This window comes from Bufo bufo, chromosome 2 (assembly GCF_905171765.1).
Source record: "Bufo bufo chromosome 2, aBufBuf1.1, whole genome shotgun sequence".
Lineage (NCBI taxonomy): Eukaryota > Metazoa > Chordata > Amphibia > Anura > Bufonidae > Bufo > Bufo bufo.
This window is the reverse complement of record NC_053390.1, coordinates 585,889,604-585,917,436: the sequence shown is the minus strand read 5'-3', so window position 1 is coordinate 585,917,436 and position 27,833 is coordinate 585,889,604. Positions and strand designations below refer to the sequence as shown.

The window sequence follows — 27,833 nt, the reverse complement described above, 5'->3', positions numbered from 1 at the left end:
CCGTATGACAAATGCATTGAAATGCTGGATCCGTCTCTCCGGTGTCATCCAGAAAAAACGTATCCGGCATTTATTTTTTCCGCATTTTTTGTGGTCTGAGCATACGCAGACCGCAATGCCGAAACCGTTGTGCCGGAACACTAAGCCCAGATCCGGCATTAATGCATTTTAATGGGAAAAAATGCTGGATCCGACATTCAGGCAAGTGTTCTGGAATTTTGGACAGAGATAAAACCGTAGCATGCTGCGGTATTATCTCCGTCCTGAACAGTCAAGAAGACTGAACTGAAGACATCCTGATGCCTCCTGAACGGATTGCTCTCCATTCAGAACGCATTAGAATAAAACTGATCAGTTCTTTTCCGGTATTGAGCCCCTAGGACGGAACTCAGCGCCGGAAAAGAATAACGCTAGTGTGAAAGTACCCTTTGTAACTACTTGCATTCCCCATGTAATAGCCATTCTGGAGCATGCTTCCTACAACTCTGTGTTACACTGTTCCTCTGTTACCCTTCCTACAACATATAATAAATTGGCAACTGGCTGTTATTATTCGTCTTGTCAAAGAGCATGTCCCTAGACAATCTGGCACTAGCAGAACTGACTGGACAGTGTACAGGGACACATTACCAACTGGTAAACCAAACTGCTTATTTATTTATATATTTAGGAGGAATAACAGAGGAACAGCACACCACAGAATTTTTAAAATGAGATGCTCCAGAATACTAGTATTTTCGAAAGCAGACAGATCCTCTTCAACCACAGTGAAGGCAGTGATTCAGTTTGCATCTGATCCAGTGCTCCCCACTGTACATTTCAGCCCCGGAGCTTTAGTTTCTTTATAAAGCACCTCTTCACCAGCAATGGTAGGTTTAGAGCTGCTCTGGTCCCGAAGCATCTGCGCGGGAGTGCTGCTCTTTAGGACTGGGCTGCAAATACTTGGCAACATGCACGTTTCAGACACAAATCATATGAGCATTAGCTGTGAGAATATGACCTGGCTGACTTACCAAGACAACAACAAAATAGCTTAATCTGACTAAAGAGTGCCTCGTCTGAGAATTCATTAGCCAGGAGGTCGGTGACCCTACAGGAAAATTAAACCTCCCACACTGCTTAAAGGGATTAGCCAGAAGTATGCTTTGAGAGTATATTGTTTCATTAATGATATGTCCAGGGAGGACTTCTGTTCATTAAGCTGCCCTTGTGTTGTCTGTGGACACACACGAACTACAACTTTTTTTACATTTTCGGCCTTCTTCCACATTGAAAGATGGATCTACACACAGGGACATATATTTGTTTCCTCTCTATTAAAATGAAAATTATGTATCCCCCATTCACAAGATAGGCAATAAATATTGGTTTTTTGGAGGGTATGACCACTGGGAGCTCCCGCAATCCCAAGAACAAGGGTTCCCTCTCTGAATGAAGCACTAGTGCCTATATCGGTTCACCACTCCATTCACTTCTGATCCCCCACAATCTGGCCTGTGTGGTGTGGTGCTCCTCAATGCAATGTTTATGGGGCCGATGGAAATGGCCGAGTGCTATAAAGTGAAATGAGGAAAGACAAGGAACTCGGGAAGCCCGTTCTAATTATCTATCTGGTCTTTGCCATCAGACGTTTATCCGGTTCAGGTTTGGATTATCTAAAAATTCCGTTATGGACTCCGCGGACCATAACTTATAGTCCTGAACCCGAACCTTGTACACCGAACTTGAAACCACAAGTTCGCTTAACACCAGTGATAAATGTTCATCATGAGAAAACTCCTTTAAAAGGGGTTCTCTGTGAATTATTAGAATACAATTACTGAAAATACTTAAATACTACTTTATTATAAATATATTCCCAAATACCTTTCATTAGTTATAACAACCCATTTTGTCTAGGAAGCAATCATCAGGGGAAATAAAATGGCCGCCGTCTTAATAGTACACATAAAACCTGTCCTAATCACACAGCAGGACAAGTTACTTCAGCTAAAGAGATGCATCATCCTCCTCTTCTACTTGTCAGGGAACATGATCCTGAATACAGCTGAAAATAACTTCAGCTGAATCTCTGTAGGAATGGAGTTCATGAGGAGACATGAAGTACAGAGAGCAGGGTGGGGTGAGACTAATGAGCAGCAGCACTTGTATGCAGTCTCCATTACCACAGTCTGTCCTGTCCATCCTCTCTGTACTTCATGTCTCTTCATTCCCACAGAGATTCAGCTGAAGATCTTATCATCTGTATTCAGGATCATAATCCCTGACAAGCAGAGCAGAGAGGAGGATGAGGTAGTTCTTTAGCTCAGTGTTGTGAAGTAACTTGTCCTCATGTGTGATTAGGACAGGTTTTGTATGTACTATTAGGACGGCGGCCATTTTATTTCTAAGTCATTATAACAAATGAAGGGTATTTGTGAATGTATTTATAATAAAGCACTATTAAGTATTTTCGGTATTATTTCCATTGAACCACTGTAAGTTTTCATGACAAAGAGCTGTGAAATGTTTAATAAATGGGTTTCTATACTGCGATATAACTCTATTGTATGTACTGTACAGTACCTACAGTACCAATATACAAACATGTGTGATACAAAAATCAGATTACAATTACAATGAAAATGTAATGATAGAAAATTACCTTGTAAGATAGTACATTCTGGAAGCGGCAACTGCAGTCAAGAAGATAAGAAAGTTAGAGATAGGATCAATAAACCCAACTATTACAATATGATAGTATAAAGAGTCTATGAATCATGAACATGATTTTACCAGTTTAGGTTCTCTGATTCGGGACACCACGACACGGCACCTAATCTAATCGGCCTTCATTCAGCAAAGGCCAATTAGAACATTTATGACAGGCGCTATAAAATGCTGACAGATCCAAAGCTGACAATCATATACTACATACAAGCAACATGGCATCACTATACACTGTGTGGACAATTAGGCAAGTGAGTATTTTAACCATATCATCATTTGTATGCAGACTTTCCAACTCCAAGCTGTATAAACTGGAAGGCTTATTGGATTGAAGCATATCAGGTGATGTGTATTTGTGTAATGAGGGATGGTGTGGCCTAAGGAGATCAAGACCCTATATCAAGGTGTGCAAAATTATCAGGTAACTTGTTTCTCCCTCTAGCAAAATGGGCCAAAAAAGAGATTTAACTGACTCAGGATAGGTCATGAATATTGGTGGTGTCTGGAGAGGGACCTCCACCAATCAGATATTGATGACCTATCCTGAGGATAGGCCATTAATACGAAACTCCCAGAGAACCCCTTTAGCGGAGATAGTTTTTTTTTTTTACCTTCGTGGAAACGTGGTCTTGACTGTATTCTGGATAAAACCATAGCAGCAGGGGCAGATGACGAATGCCGCTCTAGCAATGATGCAGTGCTCTATCACCATATCTGTTGCCACTCCACATGCATGTAGTGCTACCTACAAAGGACATGTCCAGGGAGATCAGTACACAGAATTACAGCACATAGCAGGAAAGAGAAATTATGTATCACATGACATAAATGCTTCTAGAAAACACCATAAAATAATTCCATTAACAAGGTCTACCACATAACTGATAAGCCAGATGTCACAAGTGTGGTTTTTAGCTCTTCATAGGTAATAGACTGTTTGTTACCTGCATTAATCTGGAGATGCTCGGAATACTACCAGTTTGCCAATAATGGCTAACCATGCTCCGGCAGTCCCCTCCTCTTTCATCTGGGATACATACACTTTCAATGGGAAATTATTTTTACTGATGAATAAGACTGACGGGAGAACTTTCAAGGGAGCTTAGACGAGGACGGAACAGAGAAAATAACAATAGCTTTCTCATATATACTAATCCCTGCAAGCAGACTGAGGCTATAAATGCCAAGTGTTCCTAATTTACAAGGCCAGACCCAAATACCGAAGACTTATCCATAAAAACGTCACTTTCCTCTATAATAGACCGAGAACCCTTTTCCTATAATGTCAACACTGCTGTATTGAAATACTAATGACTAGTTTATAACTATAAAATAACATCATTATTACATTTTTTCCGACAGGACATGTGGCCATGTAATCCGTCTATGCTTCATGAGGGGGGGAGGGGGGGGGGTCTCTTTTGTCGGTGGTTATATAGTTCTGGATTAGGTGGGAAACATATCACAACTAAAGGCATGGTAAACTGGAAATGGTAAATGATCAAACTGGTGTAAAGTAGAATTGGCCAATCAGATTCCACCTTTCATTTTCCATTGGAGCTGTGAAAAATGAAAGGTGGAATCTGATTGGTTGCTATATGCAACTAAGCCAGTTCTACTTTATACCAGGTTGATAAATGACCCCATTTGTTCCTTATTTTGATGCAAAGAAATGTGTGATTCTAGTACTTCCTCTGTTCATATCATCTTTCAGAGTTATTCCCCGACACCTCTAATATCTACCACAGTAGTGGCACACGTCAGACATTGACCCCCATTGTGAAAAACACATACTATGCAGTATACAGACTCTTAGCATAGTATTTTCCTTCTAACAGGAGCAGTTTGTGGTCCAGAACTGCTCTTCTTTCTGGAGAAAGGAAATTGCAAACATAGGCAGCCATTTTGAAAACGTACAGAGAAGCCATTTTGTCACCCAGCCACAGAAGCAACATGCAGGTATGTAGAAATTTCTTTACTCCCCTCTTCTCTGGCTTTATGTCAGTGAATTATGTGTGAGTCCCGTATTCACATTCCCCAGTGAAAAGCACACAACAGGCCACATGCGCACTGGGTGGTAGCAATGTGAACACCGCTGAGCATTTCCAGTCATTTCGGCAGCTGTCATTACAAAATAACTATTAAAATATAATATTATAATAAAGTATATTAAAAGATACTCGGCATAAAATTACTGGAGGGCTGCACTAAGCAATGTAGCTCCAGGAATGCAGAAAGTAAGCAAGGCTTCTTCAGATATTATGATGAATGGTCATGATCTGGGGAGGACCAATTTCTTGTAAAACAATTGTCAAAGGTCATAACTGCCTGGATGATGATAGTGCACTAGCACATAACTGGTGTATATAGCACTGTGGGAGAATAGGTCATGGCAGATTGCTTTCATCACTGGCTAACAGCACACTATAGGTCAGCATTCCTCCGACATCTTCGAGACTCGCTCATCTGGTACATTGTTTACCCAAGTTCAGCCTCAAAACCATGAAAAATTCCACACTGACATCTTGTTGTAAACGGAATAGTGTGTACAAAATACATGTTTGTTCTGCTTTACAATGGTTTATATACTCCTCAAATTGTCTATTTAGTTTATTCGCTCCACATATGAGGAAAATACAATACTGATCACCAAAATTATAATGAAGCCGCTCAAGACGCTTTTAGAACATATCCGGTCTCAGCCATATTAGGCATCCCTATCGCATTATTTCTGATTACAGATCCCATGCATATTACTGGACTGTATAAAAAATGCTGATATATGGTAATTCGGCATACAGAAAAAATTGTCTGACATTGGTCCATAAAATTCTATGGTCTTGATATCTGATGCACCAGATTTATGATAAGGCGCAGGCCTCCTCATAAATTAGGCGCATCCTCCAGTAGTCCGTGCGCCTAAACAGCCAGAAATTTCTGGCTTCATTTGCACCAGAAAACTGGTGTAAATGAAGAGAAATTTGTCTCGGCTGTTGGCCAGGACCTTTGCCTGCTCTTGCCATGCTCCCTTTTGAAAAAGTGGCAAGGGCGGCAGAAAAAGAGGCACTTGCGGCTTTTTTCTTCAAAAAGTCACAAAGAACACACAGCTTGTGACTTTTTAAAGCCACCTTTTTGGCGTAAGGGAGATGATAATTCTCCCCTGTAGAACTAAAAAAATTTCCTGCAGAAGAACTTTGCTATCTGGGCAATAAACCTCACCTTAAAGTATACAGCCTGCAACATGGTTCAATTTCACAAGCTGTATTGTGGGCCAAAATGCACAAGGAAATAATGGTTTAGTACGCTCACTTTTATGCATCTCTCAAGTATATATTCATGTGAAAATCGGCTCTTAGAGTGATGACCCCATGAAGCCCACACTGGGACTACTGGCCCTGAGTAGTTTAGCACTGGCAGAAAATAAAAGTCAAGCTGGCTGAATGCAGTAAAAATTGAACTCAGCTCTGATTAAAGCAACAAGGCATACTAAGACAAATTACAGTTACTTATTCTTCATCATATGATTTTCTAAAGGATGAGGTTTACTTTAAAATGAACATCCACCTCCACTCCGCTCTGGTTAAAGCAAGAAGGCATATTAAGACAAATTACATTTACTTATTCTTCATAACATATGATTTCCTAAAGGATGAGGTTGACTTTAAAGTGAACCTCCATCTTCACTTATCTCTGGTGGAAGCAAAAAAGCATATTAAGACAAATGATATTTACTTAATCTTCATCACTTACAATTGCCTAAAGGATGAGGTTTACTTTAAAATTAACCTTCTCCTTTTGTCATCATGTTGTTTTTACGTCCAAGATTTTGTGCTGATGAATTCATTAACATATTATTTATAGATGTCACAGATCCTTTTTCTGATATATAGCTTCAGAATAGACATAGAAATAAGAGATAATGTACGGTCTGCCTGGAGTTGCCACTAGAGGGAGCGTAACAGGTTGGTGTTAGGCTACTTTCACACTAGCGTTTTTGCTGGATCCGGCAGGGTTCAGCAAAAACGCTTCTGTTACTGATAATACAACCATCTGCATCCGCTATGAACGGATCCGGTTGTATTATCTTTTACATTGCCAAGACGGATCAGTCATGAACTCCATTGAAAGTCAATGGAGGACGGATCTGTTTTCTATTGTGGCAGAGAAAATGGATCCGTCCCCATTGACTTGCATTAGGGGTCATGCCGGATCCGTCTTGTTCCGCATCCCAGGACGGAAAGCAAACTACAACATGTTGCGGTTTGCTCTCCGGTCTGGGAACGCAACTAAACGGAACGGAATGCATTTTGGAGCATTCAGTTCTGTTCAGTTCATTTTTGTCCCCACTGACAATGAATGGGGACAAAACTGAAGTGTTTTTTTTCCGGTATTGAGCCCCTATGACGGATCTCAATACCGGAAAACTAAAACGCTAGTGTGAAAGTAGCCTCAATTGAATGCGTTAACAGTATGCAGTAAGCTCCCTCTAGTGGTCGCTGCAAGCAACCAGAATTTTATCATCTAGCAATTTGTATTTGTAGGGGTTTTGGAGTTATGTATCAGAAAAGCAAAGTTATGACCACTTAAAAACATGTTAAGCAATGAATCAGTTCAGAGTTCAGAACCTATGTCATAAATGACTGCTGATTTTGCTATATTCCACATTGTCCTCTTGTGGGGTAGAGGATTTTTGGGAGGGCTCACCAAATATGCTACTCGATAGGGTGTCCAGTTGCCATGGTGGCCTATATAAGCAAGCAAGAGCCTCTGCGCAGAACAGTCCTGGTTCCAGTCCCTTCTGGCTCCTGTTGACACTGCCTTAAACAGCCTTGTTTCTGGTTCCTTGTCCTGGTCATGCTCCTGGCCTCTTGCTCTCTCTCATTACTCTGTTTCCAACTTGGCCTGTTCCTAGATCCTGTTTATGTCTTGTCCCCTGGACTCTGGTTGCTCTGTAACCTCCTAGTTCTGATACAGCTGTGTCTAACCATGCTCTGGTCCTGATCTCTGGGTTTTGATCCCAATTTCAGTCCTGTCTCCATGCTTGAGATCTATCACTGCTGTTGCATCCAGCAGTCCTGGGGATCACCCTGCAGCGAAGACCACACCTCCTTGTGATGATTAAAGGTAAAACAAGGTTATCCAAGCTAGCCTGTGATAAACTGGTTGCAGTCCTTTAAGGATCCACATTGTAGACCTGTATCAACCTGTTTGATAATTTAAAGCATACCTAATATTCATGGTAACTTTGCAAAGTAAGCTGTTCATGTGTGTATACATGAGTGATAACACTATATTTGACCATTTTATGACCCATATCAAGTATTTTTCAGCAGATTTCTCCTTTGCATGCTACATTTCTAATTTTCAGTTGTCTCTGTGCTGGTGGTTGGAGACTAGCGGCTCATCATGTCTGCCCATATAATACATAGGAAATAAGAAGGCGATTCTAGTCCCTAACTCTCGCTTACTTATTCAGAAGCACCACATAGGACTTTATAGAAAAGTACTGAACAGTACTAATGTGAATAAATCACTTGGTGTGAGATATAAAACTTAGTCTTAGCTGCTGAATCATGCATGTGCTGTCTCTGCTTCTCCCGCCTCCTCTTCATAAACTTTAGAAGGATAGTGTAATTTGATCCTTTAGGGAGCAGGCAGCCCATCTTGGTTTTAACATGACAGATTTCTCACAAATTACAGAAAGAAAGTTTGTGTTTGTGGGTGGTTGATAACTAAAGGCATTTTCTCTGATAAGATATATTACAAAGTTTCTTACATTTGCCTGTATTATTGATTTATGCAAAGTTGTGTGAAAGTACAGTGACCATTAAAAATTTGTGTTCAAAGGTGGAAATTCACTTCAGTACTTTTTAGAGATGAGTCCCTTGATGTGACTAACACATGGCATTATCACATTTGGCATAATCTTCAAGAAATTTCCTTAGTGAACTAGGTAACAACTAACGATGTGGATTATGCATTATTTGTTTTGCACAAAATCCCAAGTATAACTTTCAGAAACGCGTTCAAGGGCATTCCATTAATCCCTATCATTACAGCAGCAATGAAGTCAATGGAATAAATAACCACTTTATTGGCAAAATTATTGGATTTACTTGGCACTTTTTTGCGAATATACCAAATGAATATATAGTCAGTAAAATTTCACAATAATTTATACTTATTAATCAATTTCAAAATAATAGCTATGTTGCAATATTTTAATGTTATCATCTGAGTCATAGCAAACTTTACTCATCATATTGCTACATGGAAAATTCATTCACATTACCAAATTTTTCTGACAGCAATTAACTTATTTAAATGCATGAATACACAGATAACTGAGAGAAAGAAAAAAATAACATAAAAAAACATAAACCATAGCTTGTGTAAGGTACTGAAAGAAACCTAGTGATGTCATCGATTGCTTTTAGCTGCCAGTTTTTTATTTATTTTTTGGACATATGGCATCTTTGGTAGCCAGGACATTTTTCGAACTACTGACATACAAATAAAACATACACAAGTAAACGTAAATTACAAAATAAAAAATCTTACTAAGGCTAGTTTCACACTTGCGGCAGGACGGATCCGACATGCTGTTTACCATGTCGGATCCGTCCTGTGGCTGTTCGCCGTGCCCCCGCTCCGTCCCCATTGACTATAATGGGGATGGGGGCGGAGCTCCGGCGCAGCACGGCGGTGCACGGAGAAAGCCGCCGGACTAAAAAACCTGACATGCAGTAATTTTAGTCCGGCGGCCTTAAGCCGTGCTGCGCCGGAGCTCCGCCCCCATCCCCATTATAGTCAATGGGGACGGAGCGGCGGCCCGGGGGCACGGCGAAACAGCCGCAGGACGGATCCGACATGGTGAACAGCCTGTCGGATCCGTCCTGCCGCAAGTGTGAAAGTAGCCTAACCTTCAATACCTATTTATTTTCTGAACGTTAATATCTGGCCCATTGTCAGATTGCCCATTTTCATAAAAATTGCAGAAACGTTCATATTAGTGGGTAAAAGTGTGATGAGGAAGAAAGTTATATGGACCAAACTTCCTAAAAATCAATGTTCAATGTGTGTTGAGTTCACACATACCACAAATACCTAAATCCAATGTATATGCACATATCTTCATAAAAGAACCAGAACTGGAAAGACCAAAAATTGGATTTTAAGCTAGAAATTTTAAAAAAGAACTACCTACAGAATACAGGGATTATTGCACCTTTAAAAGTGCAACCCCAAAACCTAGGTACTCCCTAAAAGTATACAACCTTATGATCACAGATGCTTTGGCAAGTTGTTGACAGCCATGTCCACAATAATGTAACTTTGTGATAAACCAAAATTATTTAAAAAAAATGATTCAGAACAAACACATATATATATTATATATATATATATGTGCTTTATAACCCCCCCCCCCCCCAAAAAAAAAACGTGGGGGGAAATGTCAGTGCATCTTATAAAACAAATACTAATAAGCACTTTCATTATGGAAGCGCTCATGCAGTATACAGGAGGTGCGGGGAGTGGTGTTTGTAGTGCTTCTGCAGGTGCTGTGCTGCACTATGTATAGTGTCAGGACGTAGTGCACATAGGCGTTAACTATGACCTGATGCTGGCAGAAGACCAGGGATAGTGAGTACAGGAAGAGCCCGTTGGATCTGCAGAGTGGCTGCCCTGTCTGGAGCAGGAGAAGGAAGTTCATTTATTTATTTTTTATTTGACCTGAGGTCTGTTGAGGTATGGGGGGCTGATCTGAGGTCTGATACAGATTGTTGGTCTGATCGGAGATCTAATAAAGATTGGGGATCTGATCTGAGGTCTGATAAAGTTTGGTGGCGGACCGCAAAAAACGGCACGGTCGTGTGCATGTATCCTAACCGGCAGATACAGCTGCTTTGCCACTGCCTGGCCCTGTCAATCAAATCAGACAGCTCGGGTGCAAGAATAGCAACGATGACACCATTATTGCATCAAACCCCTAATTTGCATATTAAGACAAATTATAATTCGGTAACGGAGCCTCAGATGAACAAAAGTACAACGTTTTTACCTGTTGAACCACAGCTGTGTCTATGCAAACAGCTGGTGACAGACTCTCTTTAAAGCACTCTAGTCTCCATTTCTGTGTCGCTCGGTGCAGCTCACTCCTCCTCCCACTCCGTAGACTTATATAGGAGCTTGTAATCTGATTCTTCAGTGAGCTGACAGTCCATTTTGGTCTCCCAAGATGGAATAGGCAGAAAATGCAGAGTTACCGTATTCAAACTATAGGACACACTTTTTAGCCAGAAAGAATCTTGTTAAAAAGTGCCTGCGTCTTATAGTCCGCACTCACTGTGTTTATGTACTGGCCTGATGTCTTACTCATCAGCAGGGCCTCTCGGCACTATTTTAACGCTTAAAAGCTTATACGGTCTTCTTTTTTACTTTTACAAGCAAAGATTCAATTTTATTTATATTAATTATACTATCCGCCCTTGAAATGTTTTATTACATTGTGTGTGTTTTTTAATAGCCTGGGGTGCGTCTTATAGAAAACAATTTTTTTTCTCTGGGGTGCGTCTAATAGTCTAAAAAATATGGTAGTTTAGGAAGCGTGGGAATGAGGGGGACAAAGTGACATTAACCCTCATAAGAAATATTACAGTTTCTTATATTTACCTGTACTACTGATTTATGAAAAGTTGTGTGGAGACCATTTCAGTTTTTTGCTGACACTATAGATAAATATACTGGCTTGCAAATAATACAGTGCTATGGCGATCAGCTCAAATGGTGACTTCAGATATAGTTCAAACAATAGTCTTTTACTTTGTCCAAAACGGATTCAACAAATACTCGCTTACTTCAGCATGTAAACACACAAAAAACACAGTCCACGTGAAGTGGTCTGACTCACAGTCCTCTGTAGTTCCTGGTTTCCACCACCAGCTTGAGGGGCAAAAGACTTGGCAATAGCAGGCTTCTCCGCTGAAACACTCCACACAGTCTATCACATTTCCAGATTAGTAACCACACCCCAGCTCTCCTGGGCTTCCTAGCTTATATAGGCCAGCCAAAACCTGGTCTGGATACGTGGGAGTAGTCATCCCACCCTGCTCTTTGACTACTCCAATGAAACCGGCCCGGATCAGCTGCAGCCTGCATCTAAACTACTACTAACAAGTGTCAGTAACCTAGGGTTACTGACAAAACGTTACCAATTAATTTCACCGAGGCCAGGCACCTCGGTGACACGTATCTATCGTCTACTATGGCACCTTGTGCCTTCTCACAGTACTTTTTTAGTGTTTACTTATAGAACTCTCCATTATAACACAAAGACACAAAACAAATATACCAATTAGAGATGAGCAAATTTCACATTATGAAATTCGTTCACGCTTCGTTTATTGGTATAAGGTGAATTGCGTTATGGATTCCGTTACCACGGACCATAACGCAATTCTATGACGGAATGCATAACGGAATGCCTTTAGAGGCATTCCGTTATAATAGAGGTCTATGGGCTGCATAACGGATCCGTCCAGTTTCTGTTATGCAGGAGAGTCTTGCATAACTTCTATTATGACGGAATGAATAACGGAAGGCCACTGAAGGCATTCGGTCAAAGAATTGCGTTATTGTCCTTGGTAACGGAATCCATAACGCAATTCACCTTTTACCAGTAAACTAATTTCATAACTGGAAATTCGCTCATCTCTAATACCAATGTAAAAGCAACCAAATCCAAAATAAAATATAAACCTACTCGTACATTGCATAGAATAGCTTAACAAAGGTATAATTAGACAAGACACCTTACTTACCCCAATATTAAACTTCCCTGTAAAGTAATCCAGGTTTGCTTGAATGAACCAGATATTCGTTAATCCTAATCCATTACTTCTGTCCCTGGCACGAATCAAAGACTCTTCTTTATTCTCTATCAGAACGATCTGAAGTCAAAAAACCAAAATGTCTTATGTTATTGTATTATATAAATAGGACTTCTCTATTTCCATTTACGCTGCAACAAAAAAAAGCCATACACAAAACATATAGGGGGTCATTTATCAAACTGATGTAAAGTAGATATTGCTTAGTTGCCCATAGCAACCAATCAGATTCCTCCTTTCATTTACGACAGCTCCTTTGGAAAATGTAAGGAGGAATCTGATTGGTTGCTTTGGGCAGCTAAGCCAGTTCTACTTTACACCAGTTTGATAAATGTGCCCCATACAGTCACTAAACTGGTAACTGTCATGCAATACTGGGAAATCAATGTCATAAAGTAAAACACAGTATATATAGTTGGTTGGATCACAAATGGCGCAAGTAACCACCTCACCAGGCACTCATGTGGAGAATGAGAAATCTTCTTCTTGGGTAGCCTTTTTCATCAAATCTTCTCGTTAGGATATTGCACTGCTTCTCAAAATCGACTTCTCTAGTGCAATTTCGCCTCATTCTTTGAAACTGATTAAATGGGATATTGTTTTTCCATTTACGGTGATGGTTACTCTTGAAATCCAAGTAACTGTTACTATCGACTACTATGAAAAAGGTGCGGGTTAGTATTTCTTTACCTTCTACAAATACTTCAAGGTCCAAGTACTCTGTTCGGCCTACATCCTCTCACACTGCACAGTCATAACATGAGCAGCGTTCACTGCTGCTAGGCAACGGGACCGCGATTGCGATCACATGACTACAGGACAAATCCTTGAATGTGTGTAGATACGAGAATGTATAAATAAAAATGTATAAAAAAAGTGTAGCAACGTCTATTGCCAGTTCTCCTGTGCTTTGTTTTATATATATCAACGATTGTTTTATTGTATGCAAATTAGCTAGTTCTATGGGAGAAAGCCACTCCCAGAGGACTGCCCGGGGTGTTTAAATACCTATGATTCATGCTTCATTCCTTATTAAGCCTTTTAACCTGATGAAGGGGGGCTCTAGACCCCCGAAACACGTTGTTTTATACGGCAAAAAGAATATGCAATAAAGAAGAAGATTTTTCATTCTCTACATGAGTGCCTGGTGAGGGGGTTACTTCCGCCATTTGTGATCCAGCCAACTATATATACCACATATCCCTTTGGAGAAGTCTTGGGCTCTATCTCCTGAAGCTTCTGGATACAGCGGCAGCATCCACCCAACCGGACACGCCTTACTCACAAAACGCACGGTAGAGTTGTGCCTATTTCTAGCACAACTTGAGCCTCCATTTTGTTTGCTCTATTCACTCTAACTAAGCTGTGAACATACTACTCTATGGTGCGCACTTTACCCTTGCTTTTTTAGCAAAAGTTGGCCAACTACAGAGATAAAGTAAAACATGACTAGTACTATTCAACTCAAGGTTCCTTCCTTCACATCAGTTACCATTGTCTTAAAGATTAAGGGCTCATTCAGACAGCTGTGTTTTTGCAGTCCGTAAATTGCGAATCCGCAAAACACGGATACCAGCCGTGTGCGCTCCACATTTTGCAGACCGTACATGACTGGCCCTATGATAGAAATGCCTATTCTTGTCCGCCAATTCCACATGCCATGTTCCCCAGCTTTCCTGGGATCTTAAAATGAAAATACAGTAAGCAATGGCACAATTAGAGATTTATTTAGGTATATTTAGTATTCAGCAGTCTCTATTACAGCTCCACAGTTCTCTGAAAGGAAGTTCTGCCTAGCTATGCCACAATATTGAGGAACTGTCACTGCATTTATCCACTGCAGTTTCACAGAAATTCTTACCCAGCTTGTCCAGGCTCTTAGATAGCAAATTAGGCTAGTTAGTATGCTATCTGACAATTGGGGCTTTTTCAATGCATAAAAAGGCAGGCAATGACCTATACGTTTTTAAATGAAAGCATACCTGATTTTTCAAAAAAAAGTTTGCATAATGACTGTGCTTCTTTGTATAATCATAACTGTGAAGGAACAGTTATTTTTGGACTTCCCTAAAGTCTCTTTCAGCCTTATTATTCCTTGTTTCAACAGCACAGCTAGATGCATTTCTCTCACAAGCAGTGGGTGTTTCCCTTCTCTTGAATATGCCAGTACTGTATGCAGTGACCTCACTTCCCTTACTTCCCTCTATCTTTGTTTTCTTCTGCGGAACCCAGAAAGCTGATAAGGAGGGATAAATCACACTTACAGACACACATGAGGCTCCTGTGATATTTAGTAGTGTAGAAGTATATATATTTTTTTCATCAGGCTCACAATCTCTGCTAGCTCTGACACGCCCCCATTTCTTATGAACAGTCTTCTGAGTCTCTGTTACCACGGACAGATCTTGCCTGACAACAAGCAGTGGACTGCAACTTAGGTGGAAGTGAGACCCCTAGTGGTCATGACTTTGTAGTAATTTTTCAGATTGGTTTAAGTGAAATGATTTCGAAATTTGCTACACCATTCTCTATTAAATGAAATGAAATTGTGTGAAAGTACACTGACTGTTTGAACTTATTTTTTAACACTTTTTGGGGAAGTTACTTTTAATTTTCCATATGACATTCTATAAAAAAAAAAATCTGCATTTATTTTTATTTTTTTTACAAAGAGCACTAAGCCTAATAATATGCTGATAAATTCCTTTTCTGTGTAGATCACATTTCAACAGTCATCTCATTATCATCACATACAGGATTAACATGAAAGATAAAACCTCTGAATAGATACAGCAGATCACAGGAACACAGAATACAGGTACTATAACTAATGGCCACAGCTTATCTACCCCCTCCCTGGACAATAGCAGGACACAGAACATGCCTAGAACACACTCCCAATCAATAAATGTCTGATACCCATTGTGCTTATGGTCCATGTGACTGCTGTTAAGCATATCCCTAAATGCTGTTAATTTTCTTGATTGAAACGGAATAATTAATAATACAATAAAACAAAAATTAATAAAATATATACCATATTTTTTGCCCTATAAGACGCACTTTTCCCCCAAACGTGGGGGGAAAATAGCACTGCGTCTTATGGGGCGAATGCTGCCATTTTACACTGATACATCGCTGCTGCACAGCGCAGCTGGCGTGTGTATCAGCGGGAGGGAGGAGGGACTGGGGGCTGGCATCTTGTTTTGTAATGGCAGCGGGGCCCGATGCAGTAACTGTATTCTACTACACTGGGCCCTGCTCACTGTAGTAATCATATAGGCAATGTTAAACTGTAAATTCATTCATCCAGGCTGTAGTACGGTACTTACTACTAACTTCCATAGCAGGCAGGAGGCCGGGCGAGAGCGTAACTCACTACATCAGGCGTCTGCTCCGCCCACTTTATGAATGAAGCAGGCGGGCAGGCGCGTGACATAGTGAGTTACGCTGCCGCCTCCCGCCCGGCCTCCTGCCTGCTATGGAAGTTAGTAGTAATTACTGTACTACAGTCTGGATGAATGAATTTACAGTTTAACATAGCCTATATGATTACTACAGTGAGTGGGGCACGGTGTAGTAGAATACAGTGACTGCACCGGGCCCCGCTGCCATTACAAAACAAGATGCCGACCCCAACCCCTGTATTGGGGGTCATTCACTACACAGGGACACTGTTATGGGGTGGATCTGTGTATGACACATAGCATAAGATGCTATGTGTCATCCACAGACCCCCCCATAGCAGTGTCAGGCCATCCCCAGAAGCCCCCATAATAGTGTCATCCCCAGATGCCCCCATAATAGTGCCATCCCCAGATGCCCCCATAAGAGTGCCATCCCCAGATGCCTCCATAGCAGTGCCATCCACAGATGCCCCCATAACAGTGTCATCCACAGATGCCCCCATAACAGTGCCATCCACAGACCCCCATAACAATGCATCATCCACAGATCCCCCATAATAGTGTCATCCACAGACCACCATTAGTTCAAAACCCACCAAAAGCACACCTTTTGGTTCAAAATTTTTTTTTTTCTTATTTTCCGCCTCAAAAACCTGGGTGCGTCTTATAGGGGTGAAAAATATGGGTAGGTTGATACATTACTACATTATTACTATGGAGTGAGAGCCAAGGAAGGGACCAGCAGGTATTCCCTTGCCAGAGGTTTTCAAGAGTGTAAAGCAGCGACTAATGTGACTCCAGGAAGTTCAAGTAGACCAATATTATATTGTAAATTATATAAAGACCTATAGCAAAGACATTTTCATTCATTCTTAGGATACCAAAGTTTTGTTTTTTTCGTTTTTCGCGTTTTCATTTTTCTTCTCTATCCTCCTTGAGCCATAACTTTTTTATTTTTCAGTTCACATAGCTGTATGAGGGCTTGATTCTTTGCGGGACAAGTTGTACTTTTTAATGCCATCATGTAATATGGTATACAATGGAAAAAAATTCCAAATGGGGTGGAATTGGAAACGCAATTCCTCCACTGTTTTACGGGTTTTGTTCCCACAGCGTTCCCTACGCAGCAAAACTAACCTGTGCCCTTCATTCTCTGGTTTAGTACGATTACTCCGATACCACATATGTATAAAAATAATATTTATGTCTAAATAGTGTAAAAATAAATGTAAACTTTGAAAAAGAACATTTTTTTTTTATCACCGAATTCTGACACACATAACTTTTTTATAGTTACATCAGCTGAGCTGTATAGGGGCACATTTTTTGCGGGACAATCTGTAGTTTTTATTAATACCATTTTGGAGTGTGTGTGACTTTTTGATCGCATTTTATTAAATTTTTTTGTGTAAGAGAAGTAATGAAAAAATGGCAAATTGGCCATTTTGACCCTTTTTTCCATTACGCCATTTGCCATATTGGAAAAATATTTTAAATTTTAATAGTATTGGCGTTTTCAGACGTGGTGATGCGCATGATGTTCATATTTTTATGTATTTATTTTTTTATTCTACGGAAAGGGGGGTGATTTAAATATTTTTTAACAGTTTTTACTTTTTAATGGTTTTGAAGCTAGTACTTGAGCATACAAGACCCATTATTTTTTTTATTTAAAAATTCTGAACCTGCATGGGTCTTTTAGACCCATGATTTGAGGGAAATTGCTAATTTCTTATGTTGGTCTGCCACCTGCTGGCCAAAATAAGAATTGCAGCTTCAATACCATGGGTCTCTTTAGAGAGACCCAGCATATTGAAACCAGTTATCGGCATCCTCACTGCCAGAGAGGATGCCAGTAAGAAGCCTGGAAGTGCGAGTTTCTGGGTTTTTAACCCTTTAATGAAAAATGACCGCGATTGGCATTATTGCCGTTCGCGGTCATTAGCCGTGGGTCTCTTCTGTTTGAAACAGCGGATACCCGACAGCCATGACGCCCAATGCACAAATGAGTGGGTGTCATGTTTGCACTTCGCTCCGGCGCTGGTAGCGAAGGGGTTAAATATCTTCAAAAGCCAAATACTCTGGAAATATACATTATGTGGTATTTAGGGCCTTCATCAGAAAATAACCCTTCAGATTATATAAGTTCATAAAAAAGCCTGTAAAGATCACAATATTAGGGGGCATTCACATGACCATATTTCCGGTCCGCATTCGATCATTTTTTGCAGATCGGATACAGACTCATTCATTTCAATAGAGCAGTACACCACTTGCTGTCCGTATCCATATATATTTTCTGTGGCCCCTCAAAAAAATAGACATTTCTAACAAAGGTGAGACGTGCTGATCTGCAAAATGTAGAATGCACACACCCGGTATCCGTGTTTTGCAGAACACAAAATGGATATTATGATCTGAATACCCCCTAACTTGTATGCAGTAGGCAAGGATTCTAAACTTCTAAAACAGTGCGCAGAAACATAGTGACACGTTTTATTTGAGTTCCTGGAATCACATTCTACACTTTTCAGATAATTACATGAACTAGTTAAAGGCAGTAATGACGTCAAAGCCATTACTATAAACCATAATAAATGCTTCATATATGTTTGTTTTATGTTTGCGTTAATGTCAATTTTAGTAAAATGCAGAGCTACCACCCATTTTTTACAGAACAGGTTAACAGCTAAAAGAACTCTGGATCTCCTCCAAATTCTTTTTTTTTTTTTTTTTAGCAGTTTGTCTATTCTCAAGTAATTTTATTTTACTATTCTGGCTAGCACCCAAAAAAACACTGTAAAGAAAGATCATAAATAAGCAAATGAAACAGCCAATAAAATAATACACCTGAAGAATGCTTTCATGTAATTCTACGTATTTGTGTGGTCTGCAGATCCTTACCTGACATGATGGCAGCATGTATGCCAAAACAATTCCCACGTGACCCTGCGTGAGAAAACACAGTGGTATTGGCGGTTGTACACAAGCTGTATCAAAGTAATAAAGATATCATAGTGAGATTTAACATTCATATGACTATAGGGATATACTGATTGGGTAAAAGAAGACATTGAGCAAAGCAGCTAATCAGGTCACTTTAGATGAGAACGAAAGAAAGTGGGCCAGAAAGTTCTCACCAGCTTTTGGTACGTGGACAATGCTAACAAGTTCTCAGTTAGGGTGCAATCACACGACTGTAGTTTTTTGCAGTCCGCAAATTGCGGATCCGCAAAACACGGATACCGGCCTGTGTGCATTCTGCAATTTGCAGACAGCACATGTCTGACACTGTGATAGAAATGTCTATTCTTGTCCGCAGTTGCAGACAAAAATAGGACATGATTAATTATTTTTTTGCGGGGGCCGCAGAACGGAATGACACCTTTTGCGGCCCCATTGAAATGAATGGGTTCGCACCCATTCCGCAAAATTGCGGAACGGGTACGGACCCGTTCATATGGTTGTGTGAATGGATGCTTAGGCTGAGTTCACACTTCAGTTATTTGTTTAGTTGTTTCGATCAGTTATTGTGAGCCAAATCAAATCAAATGATTACACCTGATCTCTGAGTAGCATTCTGTCACGCTTCAGTGTGGGAGGGAAACACCACACTGAGCATAAGAGGGAAGGGGGGAAGAGGGAATCAGGCCTGAGAACTAGGGAAGGAAGATGGGCACCTCCTAGTAAAACCCTAACCAAAATCCTGACTGACTACCAATATGAACAGACCCCAGAGGTAGGTGTGTTCATACACAGGAATACCTAGAGTCCTAACTAGCCCTATAGGACCCTTGTACTAATGGCAGGGACGAGACTACCTGTTCCTCCAAAAGGAAGGACGAACAGGAGCCTCATTCAGGCCTAATACAAACAATAGGGAAAAGCAACACACAGAACCCAAACAAAAAGGGAAAGGAAGGACTTAACTTCAAAGTAGCAATGGAAGCACCAGGAACTCTGCCGAGATCCACACACCAGCTATCCACAACTGAAACTGAAGCTATAAACCTTACAGCATTGTCAGAGAATTAATAATAAATAAGGAAGGTTAAAGAGGACCTTTCACATGTAAAAACTATGTGAACCGAGTATGCTGCCATGTAGAGCGGCGCCCGGGGATCTCACTGCACTTACTATTATCCCCGGGCGCCGCTCCGTTCTCCCGTTATGCTCTCCGGTACCTTTGCTCCTTAAGTTATAGTATGCGGGTCTTCCCTTGTCCTGTGGGCGTCTCCTTCTACTATGCTGCAGCGCTGGCCAATCGCAGCGCACAGCTCACAGCCTGGGAGTTTTTTTTCTCCCAGGCTGTGAGCTGTGCGCTGCGATTGGCCAGCGCTACAGCCTAGGAGAAGGAGACGCCCACAGGACAAGGGAAGACCCACCTACTATAACTTACATAGCAAAGGTACCGGAGGGCATAACGGGAGAACGGAGCGGCGCCCAGGGATAATAGTAAGTGCAGTGAGATCCCCGGGCGCCGCTCTACATGGCAGCATACTTAGTTCGCATAGTTTTTACATGTGAAAGGTCCTCTTTAAATGACCACATTAGCAACACCTGAGGCAAGGGGTGTGGCCATTACCAGAAACAACACAGACGCCTATTGATCCACAAGGAAAACCTGTCAGATCAAACCACGTGTTGCCAGTCTCACCGATCTCCTGCCAACTGTCGCGGGAATGTCCGTGACACTTTCACTACTGGTTTTGGCTCACAACAACTTAGGAAATAACTCACCAAATAACTCAAGTGTAAACTCGGCCTTAATGAAATAAGCCTGTCTAACAAATGTCTTCTGATGGTGGAAGCCAATTGTTACCTTCCCCAGAGCTCCAATTATTGATTGCGCTGGTTTAACAATATCCAAATGTACCATAAACAAAGTGATTACGGTAATTGCAACGCTTTTTTTTGCTGTATAGTGCTGCTGCTGGCCAACTGGACATTTGTTGCCAAGTTCCCCCACAGATTACAAGTTGTAAACTTCTCACGTCATAGTGACATGTCTAAAGTTTTTATTGTTGGGGGTCTCAGCGGAAATGAAGCAGCTCTACATCTCTGCACATCTGATCTTTGGAAAGGCGAAGTTAGCAGTGTGTGAACTCATGGGCCCACATTAAGTAATCTATTTACACCAGTTTTGGAGTAAAATGAGCACCAAAATGTAAAAATTTGCACAAAAGTTGCAAACTGTGCAAAATAAAAAACAGTTTTTGTTCCCTGTTCGCCAAAAGGTGAAAAAGTGTGTTGGTAAGTGGCTAAAACATTTACACAGATTTATTTATTCTAAAGCCAGAAAATAGTTCAATCCTCGAGCAAAGCTACGCTAGTCATAATGAATCTGCCCCACCGACTTTCTATGGGCCTGTACACCAATCTGCCCTCCGAGAGCTGTGCAAAGTGATAACAGCAGAAGGAAAACTGCAGAGTACTTCGGCATCTGCTCATCAGACATTGATACAGGAGGTGTCAGAAGTGGGACTCTTACCATTTAAAACTTCTAACATGTCACCGTGAAATCTTTAGGATTTAGATATTGGACAGTCCATCATTACTAGACTGACGGGGTTCCACAACCCGCCTTCCCTGCTGATCAGCTGTTACCTGGTAGCGCCACTTCACTTAAATGAGAGCAGCACTTCAATTCCCAAAGTAACTGCTGGGGTATCGGATCCCCTTCGATCTGATATTGATGACCTACCCTAATACTAGGTCAAGATCCAAATCCTGGACAATTCGTAAAGGATTTTTTATTGTCAACTATAAATATAATAATGATTTGTAATTTATTTTTTTTAAGTCTGATTCAGAAAATAACATTCAATGTCCAACCTAGAAGAATATTTTTTAAAATACAAATAACGCCTGTGCTTATTAACCCCCGAACAAGCAGGCATTTTTGGGCTTAAGGGCCAGACGGGTGCAATTTTCACATCAACATGACTGAATGAGGCCTTATACTGTCTGTTCATACCCTTCTTAGGCATGTACATTAGCATTTTCATATATTTTTTTTTTGGGGATACAAGCAAAAAAGAAAAAAAGCTCACAAGTCCTCCATGTTTTTTCAAAAATAAATTCCTGACTCAATGCTGACCTAAACTCATACATTTAAAGTATAAGTTGTTACTACCATGGGAATAATAAAAATATGGAGATCATTTGTTAACATGGAGCATATCAAAGACGGGAGGGGGCATTCATTTTTCACTTTGCATTTTCCAGTTATATCTCTGCTCCTACTTCTATAGGCGTAAGGCAACTGGTGGAAAAGCTAAGAGCGATGTAGAGAAGTACTCCTTTTCTTTCCTAACAAACTATGCACCTTAGGCTACATGCACACGAAAGTTTGTTTCCGTGTCCGTTACGTTTTTTTTTTGCGGATAGAATGCGGACCCATTGATTTCAATGGGTCCGCAAAAAATGCGCACAGCACACCGTGTGCTGTCCGCATCACTATGTCCGTTCCGCAGTCCCGCAAAAAAAAAATAGAACATGTCCTATTCTTGTCCGTTTTAGGTATTGTTACAATGGATCCGCAAAAAAAAACTGATGGCATACGGATGTCTTTTTTTTTTTTGCGGATCCGCAATTTGCGCACCGCAAAACACATACGGTCGTGTGCATGTAGCCTTAGGCCCCTTTCACACGAGGGAGTTTTCCGCGCGGGTGCAATGCGTGACGTGAACGCATTGCACCCGCACTGAATCCTGACCCATTAATTTCAATGGGTCTGTGTATATGAGCGTTGTTTTTCCCGCATCAGTTCTGCGTTGCGTGAAAATTGCAGCATGTTCTATATTCTGCGTTTTTCACGCAGCCCTGGCCCCATAGAAGTGAATGGGGCTGCGTGAAAAACACATTGCATCCGCAAGCAAGTGCGGGTGCGATGCGTTTTTCACTGATGGTTTCTAAGGCCCCTTTCACACGAGCGAGTATTCCGCGCGGATGCGATGCGGGAGGTGAACGCATTGCACCCGCACTGAATACCGACCCATTCATTTCTATGGGGCTGTGCACATGAGCGGTGATTTTCACGCATCACTTATGCGTTGCGTGAAAATCGCAGCATGTTCTATATTCTGCGTTTTTTACGCAACGCAGGCCCCATAGAAGTGAATGGGGTTGCGTGAAAATCGCAAGCATCCGCAAGCAAGTGCGGATGCGGTGCGATTTTCACGCACGGTTGCTAGGAGACGATCGGGATGGAGACCCGATCATTATTATTTTCCCTTATAACATGGTTATAAGGGAAAATAATAGCATTCTGAATACAGAATGCAAAGTAAAATAACACTGGAGGGGTTAAAAAAAAAAAAATTTAACTCACCTTAATCCACTTGCTCGCGTAGCCCGGCATCTCCTTGTGTCTCCTTTGTTGAAGGACCTGTGGTGAGCATTAATTATAGTTCAAGGACCTGTGATGACGTCACTCCGGTCATCACATGGTACGTCACATGATCTTTTACCATGGTGATTCACCATGGTAAAAGATCATGTGACGTACCATGTGATGACCGGAGTGACGTCATCACAGGTCCTTGGACTATAATTAATGCTCACCACAGGTCCTTCAACAAAGGAGACACAAGGAGATGCCGGGCTACGCGAGCAAGTGGATTAAGGTGAGTTAAATTATTTTTTATATTTTTTTAACCCCTCCAGTGCTATTTTACTTTGCATTCTGTATTCAGAATGCTATTATTTTCCCTTATAACCATGTTATAAGGGAAAATAATACAATCCACAGAACACCGATCCCAAGCCCGAACTTCTGTGAAAAAGTTCGGGTTTGGGTACCAAACACGCACGATTTTTCTCACGCGAGTGCAAAACGCATTACAATGTTTTGCACTCGTGCGGAAAAATCGCGGGTGTTCCCGCAACGCACACGCACATTTTTCCGCAACGCCCGTGTGAAAGAGGCCTACGAGATGTTGTTTTTAAACCTAAAGTTTTTTATGGCGCGCGTGAAAAATGCATCAAAATGCATTGCACCCGCGCAGAAAAAACAGAACCACTGAACGCAATCGCAGACAGAACTGACTAAACTTGCTTGCAAAATGGTGTGAGTTTCACTGAACGCACCCTGAACGCATCCGGACCTAATCTGTCACGCTCGTGTGAAAGGGGCCTTACTGTGACACAAAGCAATCCTTTGGATGAACTTCAATCAGTATACAGCATACAATGTAACGGGCTGATGAAATGAAAATTAAAAAGACCAAATAAATAACTGCAGTACATGAACAGAGATATGTTACCCCTCCACTACAAAAGTCCACAATTGTGTCTCCAGGTTTTGCCATATTAGTGACGACTGATAAGAGATTATTCAGCTGCTGCTGTTTCCTCACGGCACGGTCACTGGACATCTTACCTAAAACAAATATGAGAACCGCCATTAATCATTGGGAGGAAGGCATTTTGGTTGGCGCACATTATGCATCTGCTCCTATTTTTCACAGTCATATATAATTACATTGAGTGCACTGGGAACACCAATAATAAATCATCCCCATTTCTGCAGGATAATTTATAGAAGAGTATCCATAAAAGCAACATTTTCATGGTTATAAATGATAGGAAGTTGAACCTTATCAGGCACCTGCTTGCCTTGAAATTTGTGCTGTGTGTGCCAGCTTTCATGTTAACTGAGAAAAAACAGCTGGTAGAGGATCGGGTAAAGTAAGCATGAGCAGTCACTAACCAATGGTGGTATCATGGTGGCATCTTCTAATATATATGGGAAAGTGTGGACGATTATCTGGTGAACGCGAGAAGTTGAAAGGTATAACTATGATTAAAATCACCATCGGAATCAGGTCTATTCTGAATATCAACCGTTTAAAGGGGCTTTCTGAGACGTTTATACTGATGACCTATTCTCTGGATAGGTCATCAGTATCTGACCACGGGACACCCGCCAACAAGCTGTTTGAGAAGGCACTGGTGCTCCACTAAGCGCCACGACCGTCTCACAGCCTCGGTCACATGGTCTACTCTAGAATAGATGATCACATAGTCAGATCAGCCCCATTCAAGTGAAGGAGCGCTGGGGCCTTCTCAAACCGCTGATTGGCCAGGGTTTCGGACCCCCACCGATCAGATACTGATGACCTATCCACAGGATAGGTCATCAGTTAAAAAGTCCCACAAAACCATTTAACTTTATAGGAGAAGTTTCAAATTTATGAATCTGGAGGTGTCCCATATATTGCTATATTAATGACATTTACATCCCACAAAAACGTTCCAGAGGACTATCCAACCCTGTATCTACAAGGTTGCATGAAGTCAGATAAACCCATCAACCATGAAGAAATGCATTCTACAAGAAATATAAACAAATGTGGAGATTTCCTTTAAGAAAAGACACAAGTATGGTCATATACACCATATGCATGAAAAAAACTACTGGCAGTTATAATCTGGCGCTTCACCGCTGCATGTTGTTGTTCTTACATGACCCTGACTATGACAATCTGGAGTCTTTATTGGAGTCTATGGAAGAGCTGGTCTGACTAAACGATGGTAACTGAAGATAAGGCTCTGGAAACACTGCACCCCCTGCTATAAACACTTATTTTAAAATGTCCGAGGAAATAAAGACTTCAGTTGTGATTATGAACTGGAACTAAGTGTCCGTTTACACGAGACGATATTACAGCAGATTGTCGGGAAGGAAACGTTAGCGGAGGAGACCGCTGCATTTACATTAAGCGATCTCATCTAGAGTATGGGGAGAAGCGATCGCTAATGCCATCGCTCTTCCCGATAAGGACTCGTTGTTTGCCGGCAGGAGATCGCATTTTGTTCGTTCATTGGGTGATTAGCGTTAGAGTTACCCCGATCATCGCTAACAAGCGTTACTATGAACAATAATCTGTGTGATTCTCGGCCCGTGCTGGTACTACATTATAGAAGAACACGTATTACACTCATTGACAAAAGAAAATGCACCAAGAAGGATTTATTGAAGTCAACCGAAATGTTATAAGTGTGAATGTAATGATGATATTTGATTACAATATTAGAGCAAAAGGAAAAGTTTATTTGCGGAAATCTGTTCAACTGAAAGGAGGCTCTAGTACCCTTTTGGGCTGCCACTACCATAGATACAAGATGAGATACGGGCATGGAGACATCCAGGTTACATGGCATCCTACAGCACAAGATGTTGCATCTGGCACTGTAGATCCTGCACACTCATAGGCTGTTGAAGCTGGCGTCCCAGCTGTTCCCATAAATACTAAATTGGCGATAAATCTGGTGGTCAGACAGGCCAAAGAAGTGTTGCAGTCGTCGGAGACATTACTGGGAAACTGTTGGTGTTGTGTGGGTGAGCAATATTCTGCTGAAAAACGCCGGTGGGAGGCTCAGCCACGAGAGGCAACAAATATGGCTGCAGGATGTCCTGAACATATCGCTGAGCTGTAAGACTAAATGCACATGGTCAGGATTGTGTGCGGAAAATTCACATTGTAGGTCATGTACATTGTATTCTATGAGAATTTGAAATTCTCACGTACACGATGCAGATTTTTTTCCGTGCGGATTTTAAAATTGGCGGCATGTCAATTTATTTTATCTTTCCTGATCAGATTTTCTCCATTCACTTCAATAGGGAGAGGAAAATCTGCACCAATGGATGCGGATTGTCCGCACAGATTTCGCTGCGAACACCTGTGAATTTCAGTGCAGATTCTCCGCACATAAATCCTGAACGTGTGCATTTAGCCTTAGTGTCCCTTATATCACAACTTGTTGAATGCGATGGCTCCCCGGATCATCACACCAGCAGTTGGGGCAGTGTGCTGCTCCTCAGAGGCAGGATTACAGCGCTCACTGTGAGACCATGGGGTTCCAGTTCGTAGCAGTTCAAGTTTCTGCAAACAAAGGCACTGGGGGCTGGCGCGCCTTCACATCACCACTGTTCCCAACGCCTCCTAACCGATAGGTCAGAACGATGTAGATGGCAAGCAATTCGTTGAAACAACCGTCCTGCTTCTCTCACTCCAATGATGTTCCCCCTCTCAAAGTCTATCAAATGGGCAAAATGTTTTTAAGTGCATCGTAGCAGTCAAGATCCCTCAACAAGTGGTAAACTACCCAAAAGTAGCCTTTTCATAGGGCAGCGGAGAAAACATCTTTAGGCTCTTGTGGCACGGCCCACAGCTTTAATCATTTACATATCTGCCTTAGCCACAACTGCATGCCAGGTTTTAGCAGCAATCCCACATTTCTATAAGGGTCCATTCACACGTCCGTGTGTGTTTTGCGGATCCACGGATCCGCAAAACACGGACATCGGCGATGTGCATTCCGCATTTTGCAGACCGCACATCGCCGGCACTTAATAGAAAATGCCTATTCTTGTCCACAATTGCGGACAAGAATAGGACATGTTCTATTTTTTTGGGGAAAGGAATTGCTGACCAGGAAGTACGGATCCGCAATTCCGGATCCGGGCAGCACATCGTGCTGCCCCATAGAAATGAATGGGTCCGCAATTTATTTTGCGGAACGAAATTGCGGACGTGTGAATGGACCCTTAGGGTGCATCTTTTTTTTGTCAAATTGTGTATATCATCCTGCATGAAAGACATTTTCATAATTTTAAAGTTTATGAGCAGTAAACATACAAATATGCACAACATAAAAAAAAAGAAAAATATCCCACACATTTCTCTACAGCCGTTTATTTCCGCTTCTCACAATCATGGGTTCTGATCACAGCTGAGTCAAGGTTTCCATTTATTACAGCATCCACCATGCATTGCCGAACATCACCGATGTTTGATGGACCTGCTGACGTAACAAT

At 41.4% G+C, this 27,833-nt stretch overlaps 1 protein-coding gene across 3 annotated transcripts in view; it reads right to left on the bottom strand.

The window, feature by feature from the left end:
• GSTCD (glutathione S-transferase C-terminal domain containing) overlaps positions 1 to 27,833 on the bottom strand; it is a 173,362-nt gene that overhangs the window by 8,441 nt on the left and 137,088 nt on the right. For all 3 annotated transcript variants that reach the window (XM_040418246.1, XM_040418245.1, XM_040418247.1), the window contains 5 exons: positions 24,274 to 24,389; positions 18,911 to 18,955; positions 12,531 to 12,659; positions 3,321 to 3,454; positions 2,645 to 2,675 (listed from right to left, as the gene is read on the bottom strand). In XM_040418246.1, coding sequence (XP_040274180.1) covers positions 2,645 to 2,675; positions 3,321 to 3,454; positions 12,531 to 12,659; positions 18,911 to 18,955; positions 24,274 to 24,389 — 455 coding nt within the window. The remainder of the gene's footprint in view (positions 1 to 2,644; positions 2,676 to 3,320; positions 3,455 to 12,530; positions 12,660 to 18,910; positions 18,956 to 24,273; positions 24,390 to 27,833) is intronic.